The sequence below is a fragment of the Danio rerio genome, chromosome 4 (assembly GCF_052040795.2).
Source record: "Danio rerio strain M-AB ecotype USA chromosome 4, GRCz13ab, whole genome shotgun sequence".
Lineage (NCBI taxonomy): Eukaryota > Metazoa > Chordata > Actinopteri > Cypriniformes > Danionidae > Danio > Danio rerio.
In genome coordinates, this window is record NC_141024.2 from 71,649,996 (window position 1) to 71,667,394 (window position 17,399).

At 41.7% G+C, this 17,399-nt stretch overlaps 2 protein-coding genes across 6 annotated transcripts in view; both read left to right on the forward strand.

Moving 5' to 3' along the window:
* si:cabz01054394.7 overlaps nucleotides 1-1,943 on the forward strand; it is a 202,854-nt gene extending 200,911 nt beyond the window's left edge. For both annotated transcript variants that reach the window (XM_088650604.1, XM_088650603.1), the window contains one exon: nucleotides 1,369-1,943. The gene's annotated coding sequence lies outside the window, so the exon portion shown is untranslated. The remainder of the gene's footprint in view (nucleotides 1-1,368) is intronic.
* The window catches only part of myrfl (myelin regulatory factor like), a 250,410-nt gene that overhangs the window by 14,341 nt on the left and 218,670 nt on the right, over nucleotides 1-17,399 (forward strand). For all 4 annotated transcript variants that reach the window (XM_088650227.1, XM_088650228.1, XM_087249843.2 and 1 more), the window contains exons 9-19: nucleotides 4,823-4,899; nucleotides 4,974-5,084; nucleotides 7,151-7,241; nucleotides 8,333-8,533; nucleotides 10,973-11,081; nucleotides 11,734-11,843; nucleotides 11,925-12,085; nucleotides 15,062-15,134; nucleotides 15,210-15,298; nucleotides 16,155-16,217; nucleotides 16,960-17,015. In XM_088650227.1, coding sequence (XP_088506353.1) covers nucleotides 4,823-4,899; nucleotides 4,974-5,084; nucleotides 7,151-7,241; nucleotides 8,333-8,533; nucleotides 10,973-11,081; nucleotides 11,734-11,843; nucleotides 11,925-12,085; nucleotides 15,062-15,134; nucleotides 15,210-15,298; nucleotides 16,155-16,217; nucleotides 16,960-17,015 — 1,141 coding nt within the window. The remainder of the gene's footprint in view (nucleotides 1-4,822; nucleotides 4,900-4,973; nucleotides 5,085-7,150; nucleotides 7,242-8,332; nucleotides 8,534-10,972; nucleotides 11,082-11,733; nucleotides 11,844-11,924; nucleotides 12,086-15,061; nucleotides 15,135-15,209; nucleotides 15,299-16,154; nucleotides 16,218-16,959; nucleotides 17,016-17,399) is intronic.

The window sequence follows — 17,399 nt, forward strand, 5'->3', positions numbered from 1 at the left end:
TGGCGCATGGTCTAAAAGGGTTGAGTTTATTTTCTTAATGAGTTATAGGTGTGTTTTGAGAATAAACCAATTAGTCTCATCTCCCATTCCCTTTAAGAGCCAGCTGCGTCGCGCCATAAGAGCATCCTATTTACAGGACGCAAAGTAAGTCTAAGTGGAAAAAATTAGCATTTCACAAGCAAACAGTTAACAGTTATTTAACAGAAAACTGTTGAACAGAGCATCTACTGCGTGAGAATGAGAGATAATGGATCACTTTCACTTTCGCTCTTGGATAGGGAAACCTTTACGCACAGACATCAATTAGTCTATTAATAATTAATTTTGTTTGTTAAGCGCAAATATTCGTTTCAAAACTATTTCTAAATTCAGTTCTAATTTCCAGCAAACGAATAAATGAACAATAATAACAAAATGTGCTCAAAAACCTGAGTTATATCCTAAAACACATGCTGTGCCCCATATGGTCTAAAACCTGACAGGTGGGCAAATCTAAGCTTGTTTTTAATAAAACAAATATAAATATGGATATAATAAATAATACTGCTAATAATAATAACATTATACAAAAGCAAATTGTTATGAATGAACTGAAAAAGCCTCCCGAGATGAAGAAGACATAAAAGCAGTGGTTTTTCATATTTATGTAGGCTAGAAAATAATATGTTTGGTAATATTTTAATCCTTTATATTTATATTCTATATCTATTCTTATTATATCCTATATATATCCTTAATATTTACATTTTTTCATATGTAAAGATATTTGCCTATTGCTCTCTTGTGTGTATTAAGCAGTGTGTAGGCGAGGCGCAACTCTGCACCGGAGTTTAGACCGGGTTTGTTTTGGTCTAATGAAAAATCTATTTTAGTTTCTCAAAATCGCAACGCGCCAGCGGTCCGCCTCAGAACGCCTATGGGCGCACATATGAGCGCTAATGCATTTGCTATTTAAACAGCGTAGCGCAACGCCTCAAAACGACTTGCGCCAAGCTGAAACTACCAAAAGACTATTGCGCCGCGCCTTGCACCACACTGCGCCGGGTGTATGATAGGGCCCTGAGTGTGTGAAGTTTCAGCTCAAAAATGTCACACAGATCATGTTTTCTATCTCTCTGAAACTGACCCGTTTAAGCTTTGATCCTAACTGTGGCGTTTTGCTGAGTGTCACTTTAAATTCAAATGAGATCGTGCTCTTTTTCAAAAGCGGGCGGAGCTAAAAATGCCTGTGTGTCAGCATAGTGGCAGATTCAAAAACAAGACCAACATCCTATGCGAATGAGGAGTTTAGGCTCGTTTGAGATGGGCAAAATCCGTGCTGAACCGATCACCGGTGATCCCAGCGAGATGCACGCCGGTTATGCCTAGTTCAGACTGCGTGATTTTAGCCCCAATTTTGACTCGCCGACAGGTTTTGAGAAATCGCCGACAAATGCCTGAAATCACAGGCAAATCGCTGCTCGTGCACGTGAGTGACGATCACACAGTATGAACGATCAAAGACGCGATCTGAGAGAATCGCCGATGAGTCGCCGATGCCTGCGAGATATTTGGTGTGCTGAATATCTGGAGCTGTCTGCGATTTAAATCATGCCGTGTGAATTGAGTTTTACAGCCAATGTTGATTGAGTTTTACAGCCAATGAGAGAGCAGCATTTACTTGTGTGTGTGTGCGTGTGTGTATATACCTGCTGCAGGCCAGCGGGAGGCTGAGGGAGAAGTTAAAGGCGCTCTTTTTCAGTTTATTTGGACCCACGAAATGGAGAAAAAAACTAGTGGAGGTTTGACAGGACTCAGGAGCACCCGTGTCTGTTTGACGTTTCATACAGAAAGAAATTAGTTTATTATCAACGTTGAGGAGAAATGGCTAATTCCCTTTAAACACTAGGTGAGCAAACATGTACATGTTCTACCCCATTAAAGGCTTCTTTCTCATTATGTAGTTAATAACAAAAGATATACTACGTGTTTTTGGCTGTGAGACGTAGTTTGGACGAAGTTGTCGGCGATTCTTCCAATAGTAAAGTCATGCAATGTGAAAGTCCCTGTCGCCGATCCATCTTGCAGTGTAAACAAAGCAGCGACGAAACGCTAGCCCAGATAGTCAAGCAGTGTGAAAACATCTGTGACACGACTACTTTGAAAATCCTGCAGTCTGAACTCGGCATTAGAAATATGTCCGACTTGCGTTCGCCTAGCTCTGATTTCACGCTGATGCGCACCAAAACACTCTCGCAACGGTGAGGCAGATGCCTCGGATGCTTTCCAAAGAACTGCGCTCACCGAAAGCATGATGGGAAACGACACAGCTGAATGCTTATTGGATGACTGACACTTTATTCTCGATCTTCTGTTTTTACTGAGGTTTATACCTGGCATGGTTGATAATTTAAAAAAAGACAAAGACCATTGCATGTTTATTTATTTAAATATACACGCAAACCAAACCAAAACACACCTTTGTAAAAACATAATGTGACCTGCCTAATATAGCAAAGTGTTACAAATCAATAACTAGGATGAGCATGTATTGTATTATGTAAATTATAAAATCTCATATCATATCATTACGGCAAAGACTAGAGAAAACAAATGTCTGTTAAACAACACTTTTACATATTTGATGCAATACAATTTTGTTTAAACTTCACAAGAGGGCTATTAATCTCGCCTTTAACTGTATGTCACTTCTGATGCCCTCTAGAAAGTCTGTAGTGGCTATAGAAATGGACCACTTGTTCATTCATACATTTCTCTTTTTGGCTTAGTCTCTTTATTAATCCAGGGTCGCCACAGCGGAATGAACCGCCAACTCACATTCTTTTAACATTACTGTTGAATTAATTGTGATTATTTATTTAAGTAAATGTCTGTAAATTCAGTTTTTAAATGAATCACAGTAATATTATTGACTAATATGAAAATGTTCATCTGATTTATGCACAATGCAGTGTGTACAGTAATATGTTCTGTCTTTTAGTAGAGATATCATATGAGAGACTTGCTTTGTTTTTCCAAATAAAGTGGATCTACTTGGATTGGCATTGTAAACATTAAAAGTTTTTTACTTTTTAATTCGTGTATTGAGGTTTTAGTTATGACACTTCCAAAATAATTACGCAGATTTGTACCAAAATTCTCCCCAGAAAACGTCCGCGGATTTCGTCTTGCCCTAGTAACAAGCTGCTCAGCTTCTGTTGTTCTGACCATCTTTTTGCAAAAACATTATTTCAATTACATCCACTTCATACCAGTCAACCCTCCTGTTTTTCCCGGGATTCTCCCGTATTTTACTGCTCTATCCCGCTATCATCCCGTAAAGATATTTTCCCGTATTTCTCCCGTATTTTCAGTCTTTCTCTGAACAGCCGAGCCTCCCTATACGCAACCCATACCGCCGAACCACTAGGGGTCGCCCCTTGCTCTAAAACGTGAGTCTTCTGTGCTTCCGCTTTGTTTAGGAATGAAAACACTTATAAATAAATATTAAAAACGGCGCGACTCCCTTTCCTTTTGATTACAGGTGCTTTCGCTCATCCCATACAATCCTCAAAACAGTCATATAATGGTGCGTGACTCTCGTCATATAATGGTGCGTGACTCTCAGCTGACGTGCTCCATAGTGATAAACAGAGGCTGTTTCCCAAACGGATTCTGTACACGTGATTTGAAGCGGAGTGAAAGTCTGGCTTTTGGGTGCGTGTTTAAACAGACATACACACATAATTAATAATAATAATAACATATAAGGATGTCGATCTTGGTGGATTTTTTTCCAAACACAACTAATTTCGTCTTAAATGAGCATAAAAAGTTAGGAAAGCAGTTGAATGCTTTTATTATAACGTTAGATGTGTGCATTTTTAAAGTGACACCTCTTATTTAATGTAATAAAAAAATCGTATTAAATGAGAGATTCATTTGTCGCTCTTTAATCAGAATATGTTAAACAGTGGAGAAACGGCTCATGAGGTTGATAGCTTGATTCTGTTTCATTATAATTTTAATTCTAATAAGCTGAACTGTTTGCTAATGTACTTGCCGCTAATGTATATATTTATTTTTCTTTTGTTAATAATAGTTTTAAAACAAATTACTGACAGTTTAACAGTTTATTTACAATGAAACAGCTTCAAATTAACATATTTAGTCTTTTTTTTGGTGGGGGGATGGGAAATCCCTTATTATGCTGGGCTTATCCCTTATTTTCACATCCCAATGTTGACAGGTATGATCCACTCCCACATAAAAAAATACTATAGTAATTTAGAGCAATACCATAGTGTTTATTATAAAAATAGCCTATTTAAACTCTATAGTTGCTATGGTTTCACAATAACTATAAACATAACCCAATACTGATTTTTATTTCCAAAAACACTAAATATTTACCATAGTATTTTTTTATGTGTTCATCCGTGATAAAAAACGCGAACGTGATCTCCTGCACAGGCGGCAAAACAGCGAGATTCGGGAAGTGACTTCTGATGCCCTTACTGCAGCCACCTGCTTTCATCTACAGTCCAGTCAAGGCAAGGCGCATCTCAAACGAGCCTATTGTCACTAGGGGGCGAGGCTTTCCCCAACTGATGACAAGTACAAAGGGAGATCGTCAATCAATTTACACACCGCTGCCACACAACTGTGTTTAAACCCCTTATAAAAGTGATTTTCGCATAACAGGTCCCCTTTAATTCATATTAACTGCTTAGATTGACTTGCTTGCTTTGTATCATAGAAGGCTAATACTGATTATTAGCGCAACACCTAACAGAATCATTTATATTTTGAACAGATGATTTGTTTGACACTGTTTTTGCAGCTCGAAGCACCCAACCATTCGATCACTATAGAGCAGTCCCAGTCGGACCGAAGCAAGAAGCCTTTCCTGCCGGTCAGGTGAGTGTCAGGATACTTAAACTGAAGCATGCGAGAACCATTTCAATAATGTTTTATTGTAACGCCCCTTTCAGAGTAAATCTACCAGGAGACAAAATCACCAAAGTGACATTAGGACGCTTGCACTTCAGCGAAACCACTGCCAATAACATGAGGAAAAAGGGCAAACCCAATCCTGATCAGAGGTCAGTTACAAACAATATGTCATCTGTGAATGGAGCTTCAATTTGAGTTATTTTGAAGGTCTTAATCTTTAGATCTAGTCTCATTTGAAAATTAGCCTTACTGAAAAGAAAACAGCTTAAACCAGCCTAGGCTGATTGGCTGGTTTTAGTTGGTCAACCAGGCTGGTTTTAGAGGGGTTTTGGCCATTTCCAGGCTGGTTTCCAGCCATTTGCAGCCTGGTCTTAGCTGGCCAGGCTGGAAAATGACCAGCTAAAACCAGCTTGACCAGCCTAGCCAAGCTGGGAGCCCAGCCAAAACCACCTATGTCGATTTAACGGGTCATTTTCCAGCCTGACCAGCTAAGACCAGGCTGGAAATGGCTGGAAACCAGACTGGAAATGGCCAAAACCCCTCTAAAACCAGGCTGGTCAACCAGCAAAAACCGGCCAACCAGCCTAGGCTGGTTTAAGCTGGATTTTTTCAGCAGGGAGTGCAGCGAAACTTCCAAAATCTTGAGATTTTTATTTTAACACTGCTGAAAAAAACTGCTTTAACCAGCCTAGGCTGGTTGGCTGGTTTCAGCTGGTTGACCAGCCTGGTTTTAGAGGGGTTTTGGCCATTTCCAGGCTGGTTTCCAGCCATTTCTAGCCTGGTCTTAGCTGGTCAAAATGACCAGCTAAAACCAGCTTGACCAGCCTGGTTTAAGCTGGATATAGATGGTTTTGGCTGGGCTCCCAGCCTGGCTAGGCTGGTCAAGCTGGTTTTAGCTGGTCCTTTTCCAGCCTGACCAGCTAAGACCAGGCTAGAAATGGCTGGAAACCAGCCTGGAAGTGGCCAAAACCTCTCTAAAACCAGGCTGGTCAACCAGCTAAAACCAGCCAACCAGCCTAGGCTGGTTTAAGCTGTTTTTTAGCAGGGAAAAGTCCTGTGAAGTGCTTTGAAATGTCAATATTATTTTGTTTTTATCTTAGCTTTGCCAGAGTGGTTGAGCTCAAGCGTATCAAAAGTAAAGCAAAGGAGAAGCGACTTGTAGGGGGCGGGGCATGTCAGACATTAGAGAGCACGTGATTGGTCAGAAGACTTCATGAGAAACTGAAGTATGAGGTGACGTCGAACAAATCATTGATCCAATTTGGCGAAAGGGACAAACTGCAAGCTTTGGATGTTAGCCTTGGATGTTAGATGTTAGCTTACCAACATACTAATGCTAACATCTGAAACAAGTTATTTTAATGAAACAATTTGTGGTGTGGTTCCATTTCCAGTGTGCAGAAAAAGGGCCAACAAGTAAACCAAAAGACGGCTCCTCCGTGGACCCGAAAAATATACATACAACATAAAAATTTGGGAGAGTGGACTAGATCGGGATTAAGTACACAGTTCCTCACCGTTTACCATCCAAATCAAACAATTCTGTATCACCTGCAGGTACCGCACCTCGCAATGTTTTGCGTAAGAAAACGAACAACCTATTTAAGTTATAGTTTGAGGAACACGCCAAGAAATGTTATAACTTAAGTTAAGATGTACCTTTAGAGCAGGGGTCACCAATCTCGCTCCTGGAGGTCCGGCGCCCTGCAGGGTTTAGCTCCAACTTGCCTCAACACACCTGCCTGGATGTTTCGAGTATACCTAGTAAGACCTTGATTAGCTTGTCAGGTGTGTTTGATTAGAGTTGGAGCTAAAATCTGCAGGACACCGGACCTCCAGGAACAAGTTTGGTGACCCCTGCTTTAGAGGTCTCAAACTGGATTCCTGGAGGGCCGCAGCTCTGCACAGATTTGCTCCAACCCTAATCAAACACAGCTCATCCTAATAAATCACGGTGTTCAAGACTACTAGAGACTATTGAGCAGATGTCAGTTGGAGAACTGCAGCCCTCCAGGAATGGAGTTTGAGACCTCCGCTTTAGAATCTTCGTAGCCTATAAGGGACAATGTTATCCTAAAATGCAGCCATGGCCAAGGGCAGCTAAAGGGGCTACAAAAGCTTGCCCATTTAAGCAAGCTTGAGCTTCCATGGGTAAAGTGTTTTATGTGAATAGTCATATAGGGCCACTATCTGTATGTCTGTTTGCATTTGATAGGTACTTTATGATGGTGGTGGGTCTGTACGCCACTGTGAAGGACGAGAGCTTCCTGCTGGTCGCGAATGTTTCTGAAAGAATCATTGTTAGGGTAAGTCTTCCTGGTGTTGTATTAAAAATAGATTGACTAGACTGAAGTTGCTAATTACATTGCTGGGAACCTTTGAATCCAACACCCACGTACCCAACTACTTGTTTAATCCCTAATTCTTGCTTTTTCATAAGCAACACAGGTTAAAATCGCCCTAGTTACCTTCATTACGATGGAGTAATGAAGGTAACTAGGTTATGAAGGTAACTTCATTACTCCATTTGGATGGAGTAATGAAGGATGGCCCTTTTTTATCCCCATCCAAATGCCTTCGTGTGCTTTTACCCAGGTGGGGCGTGGGCGGGACTGTGACTTGCGCCTTGAAATGGCCGCTGGACCAGCTGGCTGCCCGCACTCAACGGAATGTTTTCCATGACCCCTGTTCCCATCCCCAGGGTCTATGTTGTTTCTTGCCGGTGTGCTTATGCTAAGATAGGGCTGTTTTTCTCCCTCTTCTCACTTTGTCCTACTCAAGGGCAAGCTGAGGGGGAGTTTTTTTTTTGCCTAACTGTCCAAATGTATATTTCTTCGTTTCTGAATGCTACCTCCTATGATCTGTCTCCCCTGAAAAGTGTGATGTTTTGTGTATGGTCTGGGGGGTCCAATTTCGCTATACGAATGTGTAGTGACAATAAAGGCTTGATTGATTGATTGATTGATTGATTGATTGATTGATTGATTGATTGACTCATTTAGTAATGGACTTGACTTTTAATGACTTTAATTTTTTTTAACTTAGCATCTTTTTTTTTTTCTGATGTCCTCATTTATTTCTGCGACCCACGTGTAACCTAGATCACAGCAGATTCTTGGACAGTAAGCCTTGTATAGTTCTGGAAAATGTCTGTTTTTGGCACTGCAGTGTTTCCACAAGGAAAGCCTTGGCCAATCATACTGTGTTTGGCAACTAAATTGTGGATCTACTGATGAATCAGGCTAGATGTCAATGACATCTTGGGTCAAACATGGACAGACCCAATCACTGGAACATCAATCTACAAACAGATTAGTGCATGTTTTCCTCAAAGTTAGCTGCTTTATTGATCGAAAACTTTGATTTGTTCTCCAACTTATCATCTTTTCATCTGTAGGCCTCCAACCCTGGTCTGTTTGAGAACGATAGTGATGTTCTCTGGCAAAAAGGACATGCCCCAGAGTCCATAGTGTGCCATGGGAGGATCGGCATCAACACTGACAGCCCTGACGAGGCTTTGGTGGTTTGCGGGAACACCAAGATAATGGGCAACGTCATGCATCCCTCAGACAGACGAGCCAAACAAAACATTCAAGAAGTGAGTGTGTCCCTCTGCTCATTTACACAAAGGCCCTGTCTACACACACACACGAGTGTTTTTATAAATGGAGTTTCTTCACCTGTCTGACTTGATGAGCATTCAATCGGCTTTGTCATTCAGGAAATGGTGTGTCTGTAACTTTCTGATTGTGCTGCATCTCTCTTATGCCGAGTTCAGACTGCAGGATTTTCAAAGTAGTCGTGTCACAGATGTTTTCACACTGCGTGACTATCTGGGCTAGTGTTTCGTCGCTGCTTTGTTTACACTGCAAGATGGATCGGCGACAGGGACTTTCACATTGCATGACTTTACTATAGGAAGAATCGCCGACAACTTCATCCAAACTACGTCTCACAGCCAAAAACACGTCGTATATCTTTTGTTATTAACTACATAATGAGAAAGAAGCCTTTAATGGGGTAGAACATGTACATATTTGCTCACCTGGCTTTAAAGGGAATTAGCCATTTCTCCTCAACGTTGATAATAAACTAATTTCTTTCTGTATGAAACGTCAAACAGACACGGGTGCTCCTGAGTCCTGTCAAACCTCCACTAGTTTTTCCTGCATTTCGTGGGTCCAAATAAACCGAAAAAGAGCGCTTTTAACTTCTCCCCCAGCCTCCCGCACACACAAGTGAATGCTGCTCTCTCATTGGCTGTAGGCGATGGCTGATGTTATTTTCAGTCAAAACTCAATTCACACAGCATGATTTGAATCGCCGACAGCTCCAGATATTCAGCACGGCAAATATCTCGCAGGCATCGGCGACTCATCGGCAATTCTCTCAGATCGCGTCTTTGAAAGTTCATACTGTGTGATTGTCACTCACGTGCACGAGCAGCGATTTGCCTGTGATTTCAGGCATTTGTCGGCGATTTCTCAAAACCTGTCGGCGAGCCAAAATCGGGGCTAAAATCACGCAGTCTGAACTAGGCATTAAACTAAATCTGTGTTTGTGATATTAATCGAACTACTAAAGATTACGATATTATCCAGAGGACCAGAATTGGGAACCACTGATCTAGATAAAGAGAATAGCCTTGAAAGGCAGCTTTCAGGTGGTCAGTTTCATCCAAGATGCTCGGATCCATCTGTCTTCAGCTTCTTGGAACATTTTTTTTTTCTGTTGACATTACAAATTATAATCAGTTGTTGCTTGTCAGACTTCATGAACATGACTTCCACATCACACTGTAAGATTTCAGCTGTCATAGGCCCCCTTTTAGTTTGAAAACGCATAAGTTTTGCTACGGTTACGCCATCCGTCCACACTACGCCGGAGTTTTCGAGCGCTGAAAACGGAGCGTTTTGGAAACGCTGGAGAGGCTGTTTTCATTCTAAAACGCTGCTGCTCCGTCTCAGTGTGGACGAGGAAAAACAGATATCTGAAAACGGAGGCGGGGCTGCCGACATTCGCTAGCTGATTGGGGCTTTTGTGTCATTGCGTATCCTCACCTTATTCGTCAAGCCCCTATAACATGACTATAACACATGGCTTGAACGCTACCGGAAGACAGCAGACCAGCCTTCACTGTAAACAACAACATGGACACAAAAATGGGAGCGTTGTTTGGACAATTGTCTGTTTTAGGCGGCATTGTGCAGTTATTCATTTGATACGTTTAGTAACAACTCGACCTCGTCGTCTGTCCACAAAAATACCTCTCTTGCTTTCTTTGCCATCGCGTTCATTGTTCAACCGGTGTTTGTTGACCAACAATAACCAAACGCCGAGCGAGACGCATGCTTCCTGTTTATACTAGAACACGCATGCCCAGAGTGCGCGTATGATCACGTAACATACGTTTTTGGTGGCGTAGTGTGGACGGAGATATGTTCAGAAACGCTAGGCGAAACGCTAGTGTGGACGCGGATCGTTTTTGATCTAAAACGCCGTAGTGTTAACGGGGGCATAATGTCAGACTGAATGACTTAAGAAGCTCCAACACAGATATGCAAGAAAACTCACCTGGAGTTCGAGGTCATTCATCCATGACACTGACATGATACCTTGCGGCAAACATAAACAAACTATAGCGCCGATTTTGCTCATGGTGTGCCACCATAATAAAACCAGGAAAGGCTGTTTTCCCTGTGGTGGTTTGAAGTTGTTTGCCTCATCAGGTTTGATGCTCATCATAGCTGAGTTACACTGCATATAAGTGACTAAAATGGAGGGAAAATGTTATCCTGACAGCCATTAAGCGGCAAACAAACAAAGATCACATATTTAAGCTTAGAATTTCCCAAATTTTTCTCAGAAGACCAAATCGTGGCTGAAGTTTCACAGGTTGGGCAGGGCTTTAAAATGGATGTTTAAATCCTTCCGCAGATTCCCTTTTGGAGGCGATGTTTGTCTTCATGTTCATATGTTCACAGCTTCTCTTTAGTGGTAATGGAGCTGGCTATTCTTGCGTCTTATTGTGCTGCAGGTGGATTCAACGGAACAGCTCAAGAGGATAGCTCAGATGAGGATTGTGGAGTACGATTATAGACCAGAGTTTGCCTCAAGGATGGGGATCGACCAATGTCATGAAACAGGTAAAACTAAGCTAAATTAGCACGCAACTTCTTTAAAACAGTGTTCAGTCAAGGTGCTCACCATCACACCCCTAGTAGCAAAGAATTCTGGCCCAGATTTGGCACAAAGCTGGCACAGCAGGCATTCATCCGGCACTGGCATACAGCATGTGGGCCAAACATGGCCCGGGTTTGGCAGAGGTGGCACCGTTTTTAAGGCAGCACACAAGATTTGGGCCAGATGAAAAACGTGGTATTTGGCCCAGATTTAAAAATTTGATAAGTGGGCCATTTGAGTTTGGCCACTCTTGACCCACATTTAAAATACACTAAAATCATTTTTGAGTAAAGAAAAAAAATTCTACCAATCAGGTCACTTTAAGAAAAAGCGTGCCCAGAGTGTGCCTAAAGCGCATCACTCCATGGGTTTATCAATTTCATTGCAATCGTGACACACCAACCTATCTGGCTCAGTTCAGGCCCAGTTACGAGTTATTAACTTGGCTGAGACTTGGCCCAGATATGGTCCGTGTTTGGCCCTTGTCTGGAAGCCAGATTTGGTCCAGTTATGTACCGTAATTCACTGCGGCATGTGGGCCAATTAAAACCTGATTGTGTGGGCCAGAGCTGGGCCAGAGAAATTTTGCTATGTGGGACGTCTCTCTTTGATTAGGAATCATCGCGCAGGAAGTCAGAGAACTCCTGCCTTCGGCTGTAAGAGAGATGGGGGATATAACTTGCATAAATGGGGAGACGATTGATCAGTTCCTTATGGTGGACAAGGTGAGCTAGTGAATAATTGCAGCTGATGTTTTCTAGGCAGACTGATTTGTAACACAACGTTGGTCTTTTTTTCTAATCTAGGAACAGATTTTCATGGAGAACGTGGGTGCTGTGAAGCAGCTGTGTAAACTCACTGATAACCTTGAGAGTCGCATTCAAGAGCTTGAGGTCTGGAACACTCGCCTGGCCAAACTGAAGACGCTCGGCAGCATGCGCTCCAACAGCAAAGCTCCTACTAAAGGGTCTGCACCTTATTTCTTTCATTTGAGTTGTATTTTTGAAGTATGAAAACGTGTGTGCTGATTTTCCTAGCTTTGTATTGTGCATTTGGAAAATAATAACAGCGCTTCAATGTTTTCATGTTGTCATATTTCAACTGAATTAAGTGTACTATGCTCCTCACAAATCTACAAACAACTCCCCATAATGAAATTGTGAAAAGCTTGCTTGAAATTTTTGTAAATTTATACAAAAAACCCAAACAAACAACAAAAAAGGTGTACACAAGTGTCCATAACCTTTGTCATAAGCCTTTTTGTTTCCACTGAAATTGTCAAGATGTGGCGATGCAGTGGCGCAGTAGGTAGGGCTGTCGCCTCACAGCGAGAAGGTCGCTGGTTCGATCCTCGGCTCAGTTGGCGTTTCTGTGTGGAGTTTGCATGTTCTCCCTGCGTTCGCGTGGGTTTCCTCCGGGTGCTCCGGTTTCCCCCACAGTACAAAGACATGCGGTACAGGTGAATTGGTTAGGCTAAATTGTTTGTAGTGTATGAGTGTATGTGTGGAGATGGGTTGCGGCTGGAAGGGCATCTGTAAAATGTGCTGGATAAGTTGGCGGTTCATTCCGATGTGGTGACCCAGGAATAATAAAGGGACTAAGCTGACAAGAAAATGAATGAATGAATTCTCAGCACAAGCCAAGCCATGAAGACCAAGGAGTTGATAAATTGCGCTATTCGCGTGTAAATAGTCGCGTGAACATTTGAGGTTACTCGCTTCATTCGCGTGTCAAACCCCGTTTCATTCGCGAGTCAAATTCACTTCAGAACAGACCCGGATTCCCGTGATGGGCAGGGCTTCTGTCTGCCCCGTGACACTAGCTTCATAGCTAAAGGCCTAACATGGATTTTATTTAAAAAATAACAGTGTTTATGTACTTTATGAAGGCTGATAAACAGCGTCGATACGTTTAGGGTCGTGTCTGAGTCCACTACATCCTTTCAGAGGTGCATCCAGCTCTGTGAGCTCATAAACTCCTCCAGAAACTGAACCTGGCTGATGGAGGTTTTCAGCGGTGCTTCTGACTGAGCCCAGCCAAGTTTGATGAACTTGTTGTCGGTGTCTGCTGGGGGATTTTTCCTGGGACACCACCAACAGGCAATACGTCACAATCACGCCCCCACAAGAGCAAGCTCCTGATTGGTTAACACGGCGCGAATGTCCGCTAAAGTTCAGACTTTCGAACTCGAGTGATTTGCGCGAAACGCGCATTAAGCGTGTCAAACGCGCATAACGCTCAATTTGCGCCACGCCATTCGCGTGTATCACGCTATTCGCACCACGCAATTCGCGTCATTCGCGCATATCACGCCGCAGGATGTCTATTCACGCGTTTGCATTGACTTAACATGTAAATCACTCACGCTTGACACGCGTTCCGCGTCTGGTGTGAACGCAGCGTAAGAAGGGAAGGGTAAAGAAAATGCTGCTAAAATTTCTGCAGCATCAAGATCCAAATGAACACGGTGACCTTCATCATCAGAAAAGAAGGAGTTTTGTAACCACCAATACTCCTCTATATTAACCACCTGCCAAACTAAGAGATCAGGGCATAAGGATCTTATCTTACATTCAGGTCAGGGAGGTGAGAACATGAACCTGAACTTCCCGAAGATCAAGTATCTCTGCAGCTCTTCACCAATGGTAGAGCAAACAGATCCTCAGTTAAGCCACATGAAAGATGCCTGGAGCTTGACCAAAGGGCACCTGAAGAACTCCCAGACCATCAGAAACCAAATTCTCTGTTCCGATTGAAAGATTGAACTTTGATTCGAAGAACTCTTTGTTCTTAGCCAAGCATCGTGTCTGGAGGAAACCAGGCAGTTAGCTGGCCAGTACCATCACTACAGTGATTAAGGTGAAGCAGGATCAGCTGTGGAGATATTTTTCCGCAGGATGAACGGGGAGACTAGTCGGGATGGAGAAAAGGTGAATGCAGCAATGGACAGAGACATCCTTGGTGAAAACCTGCTACAGGAATGTAAGTGATCTCAGACTGGGGTTTCAAAAAGGAAAACGACCATCAGCACACAGTTCAAGAGTTCACACTTAGCTGATGATTGATAATAAAGCTTGTTTGGCATGCTGTCCCTGGAGAGAGCCCTGAGCTTATGAGATCCTTGAAGCCCTGGGCTCCCTCCCGTTGCAGGGGAGTTTGAGCTCTGGTAGATCTCGATGACTGCCCCCCTTGCTTATTTGTAGCGAAGTGTCAGATATGGATGGCTGAGAAGAGGTGTACCCAGACCTTGGCTGTAAATATTTGGGATCAATTGTTTAGGGTGCTTGAATTTGAACTGTGGTAGGAAATCGGAGAAAAACCCTCGCGAGCACGGGGAGAACGAGCAAAACTCTGCACAGAAATGTCGCCTGGTTTGGAAGGGAATTAAACCGAGGGCATTCTTGCTGTGAGGCAACAGCGCTAATCACTGGCCACCGTGTCGCACGTTTGAAAGGAGGGAAAGTAGGGTTGGTTGTGTGGGGGTGGGGGCCCAGACCTAAACCCTATTAAACATATCTGGAAAAATCGTGCAATAATGCGATCCATCCAACCTTATGGAGAAACTGCAGAGAAGAATGGGAGAAACAGGTGGGCCAAGCTTGTAGCTTCATTCCCAAAACGATTTGAGGCTGTAATTGGTGTCAAAGGTGCTTCAACAAAGTATTGCGCAAAGGCTGTGAATATTTATGTACTTCCGATTTTTGAAATGTGTATGTATTTATTTAATTTTTTTATTTTTAATACAATTACAAAATTATTAAAACATATTTCTCATTATTATTATGAGGTACAGGTTGTCGATTTCTGAAGAAAATTATGAAGTAAATACATTTTGGAATTAGGCTGTGAAAAAAATAGTGCTGTGAATGCTTTCCAGACACGCTGTATGTGTCTTCATGCAAACCCCTGAAATCTGATATTTACTGAAATCTTTTTGTCACAGGAAAATCAACAAAAACTGCACATCCCGTGCAGAACTGCCATCACCAGTACCATCTCCCTCTCAATCTAGCAAAGTAACGAAAACCATGTTACTTAACATTTTCAACACTGATTTGTACAAATGTGACACCTTCATATTTCTCTTCCAGAACTACTTCTGTGGAAGATACAACCACTGTCTTCAACACCGAGTATTCCAAGCTAGCATTATCATGCTAGTCACAACCATGGCTCTTTGGTAAGATGTTTTAAAATACATGTGACCCTATATCATATCTTGCCTATAAAGGACGGATTAGTCAAGTCACTTTTATTCCTAGGGCGCTTCATGCAACACAAATAATGTCAAAGCAACTTTACAAAGAAAACAGGCAATGCTGGAAAATCAACCATGTAGTTTTATTGGTTTGACTCACTCCACTAATTGACTGAATCTTCGTACAAACCTTTGAAGAAACTGGACCCTCAGATTGCCAGACAGAGAAGCGTGATTGGTCTAGAGTCACCTCTAGTTGATCTGGCTTACTTCACTGCGTCCCATACATAGCATTGCATTTGGTGATGTAAGGCTTGAATGTAGCTGTACAGCCATAGGAACCAATTCCATGAAGCTTCCTAAATCTGTTTTGAGCTGTAGGCCACACAAAGTTTGGACAAAATCACTAATACCACAATGGAATATTCGGTAGTGAGATTATCGTTTTTTTCGTTTAATCATTTAGCAGATGCTTTTGTCCAAAGCCACTTAAAATTGAGGAGACATTCGTCGATTCAACAAGAAAAGGCAATTCACACAAAAAGTAATTATACCAAGGAACTATTAGTGCTCAGAGGATGAAGTTCTAGAGTAGGGAGAGGGGAGTGTTTTTTATATATAGCTTGAAGAGTGTTTCTACAGGTGGTTTGTGAAGCCCACTCACCTGTGTGAAACTTACATCATAAATGCACACAATATATATATTGTATATATATATACAAACTACAACAACTACAAACTGACCTGCCATGCAGTGTGTTGAATGTACTGAGGAGAGGTTGAGATCAAGTGAAGTATCGGCCTGCGTTTGACCTTATTTGATCTTGTTGTTTTGCAGTGTCATTTCTATCACTGCTCTCTATATGTTGACGTTACAAGAGGACATGGATTTCAATAGCAGGTACAATGTTATCATCAATTATGTGATGGCTACAAACATACAGTTGAAGTCAGAATTATTAGCCCCCCTGAATTATTTCCCCCCATTTTCTGTTTAACTGGGAGAAGATTTTTTTTTTAAATAGTTTTAATAACTCATTTCTAATAACTGATTTATTTTATCTTTGCCATGATGACAGTAAATAATATTTGACTAGATATTCTTCAAGACACTTCTATACAGCTTTAAGTGACATTTAAAGGCTTAACTAGGTTAATTAGGTTAACTAGGCAGGTTAGGGTAATTAGGCAAGTTGTTGTATAATGATGGTTTGTTCTGTAGACTATCGAGAAAGAATATATAGCTTAAAGGGGCGAATAATATTAACCTTAAAATAATGTTTAAAAAATTAAAAACTGCTTTTATTCTAGCCGAAATAAAACAAATAAGACTTTCTCCACAAGAAAAAATATTATCAGACATACTGTGAACATTTCCTTGCTCTGTTAAAAATAATTTTGGAAATAATTAAAAAAGAAAAAAAAAATTCAAAGGGGGCTAATAATTCTGACTTCAACTGTTCATGTTAGGTGCTCAATGACTCAGCATGTTAAATCAGATTGCTTGTTATTGTTATGTCAATGTGGCAGTAATATATATATATATATATATATATATATATATATATATATATATATATATATATATATATAATATATGGCAGTAAAGTGAGGTTTTAACCTTGTTTTCTTTTCATATACAGTTTCAACGACTCCAACGTTATACCAGCCTACACCACGCCAGCAGCACTGACCACAGGTACTGTATGCAGATATTTAGGCATATTCGGTTGTTCCTTTTGAAATAATCAACCCCGGGTCATTCTAATCTCTCGGTTAACAGATCCAGGGTTATCTTGCTTCATATCTGCATCTTAAACATTAAAAAGGTGTTATGAAAACAGCGACGCAGTGGCGCAGTAGGTAGTGCTGTTGCCTCACAGCAAGAAGGTCGCTGGTTCGAGCCTTGGCCGGGTCAGTTGGCGTTTCTGTGTGGAGTTTGCATGTTCTCCCTGTGTTTGTGTGGGTTTCCTCCGGGTGCTCTGGTTTCCTCCGAAGACATGTGGTGGAGGTGAATTGGGTAGGCTAAATTGTCTGTAGTGTATGAGTGTGTATGGATGTTTCCCAGAGATGGGTTGCAGCT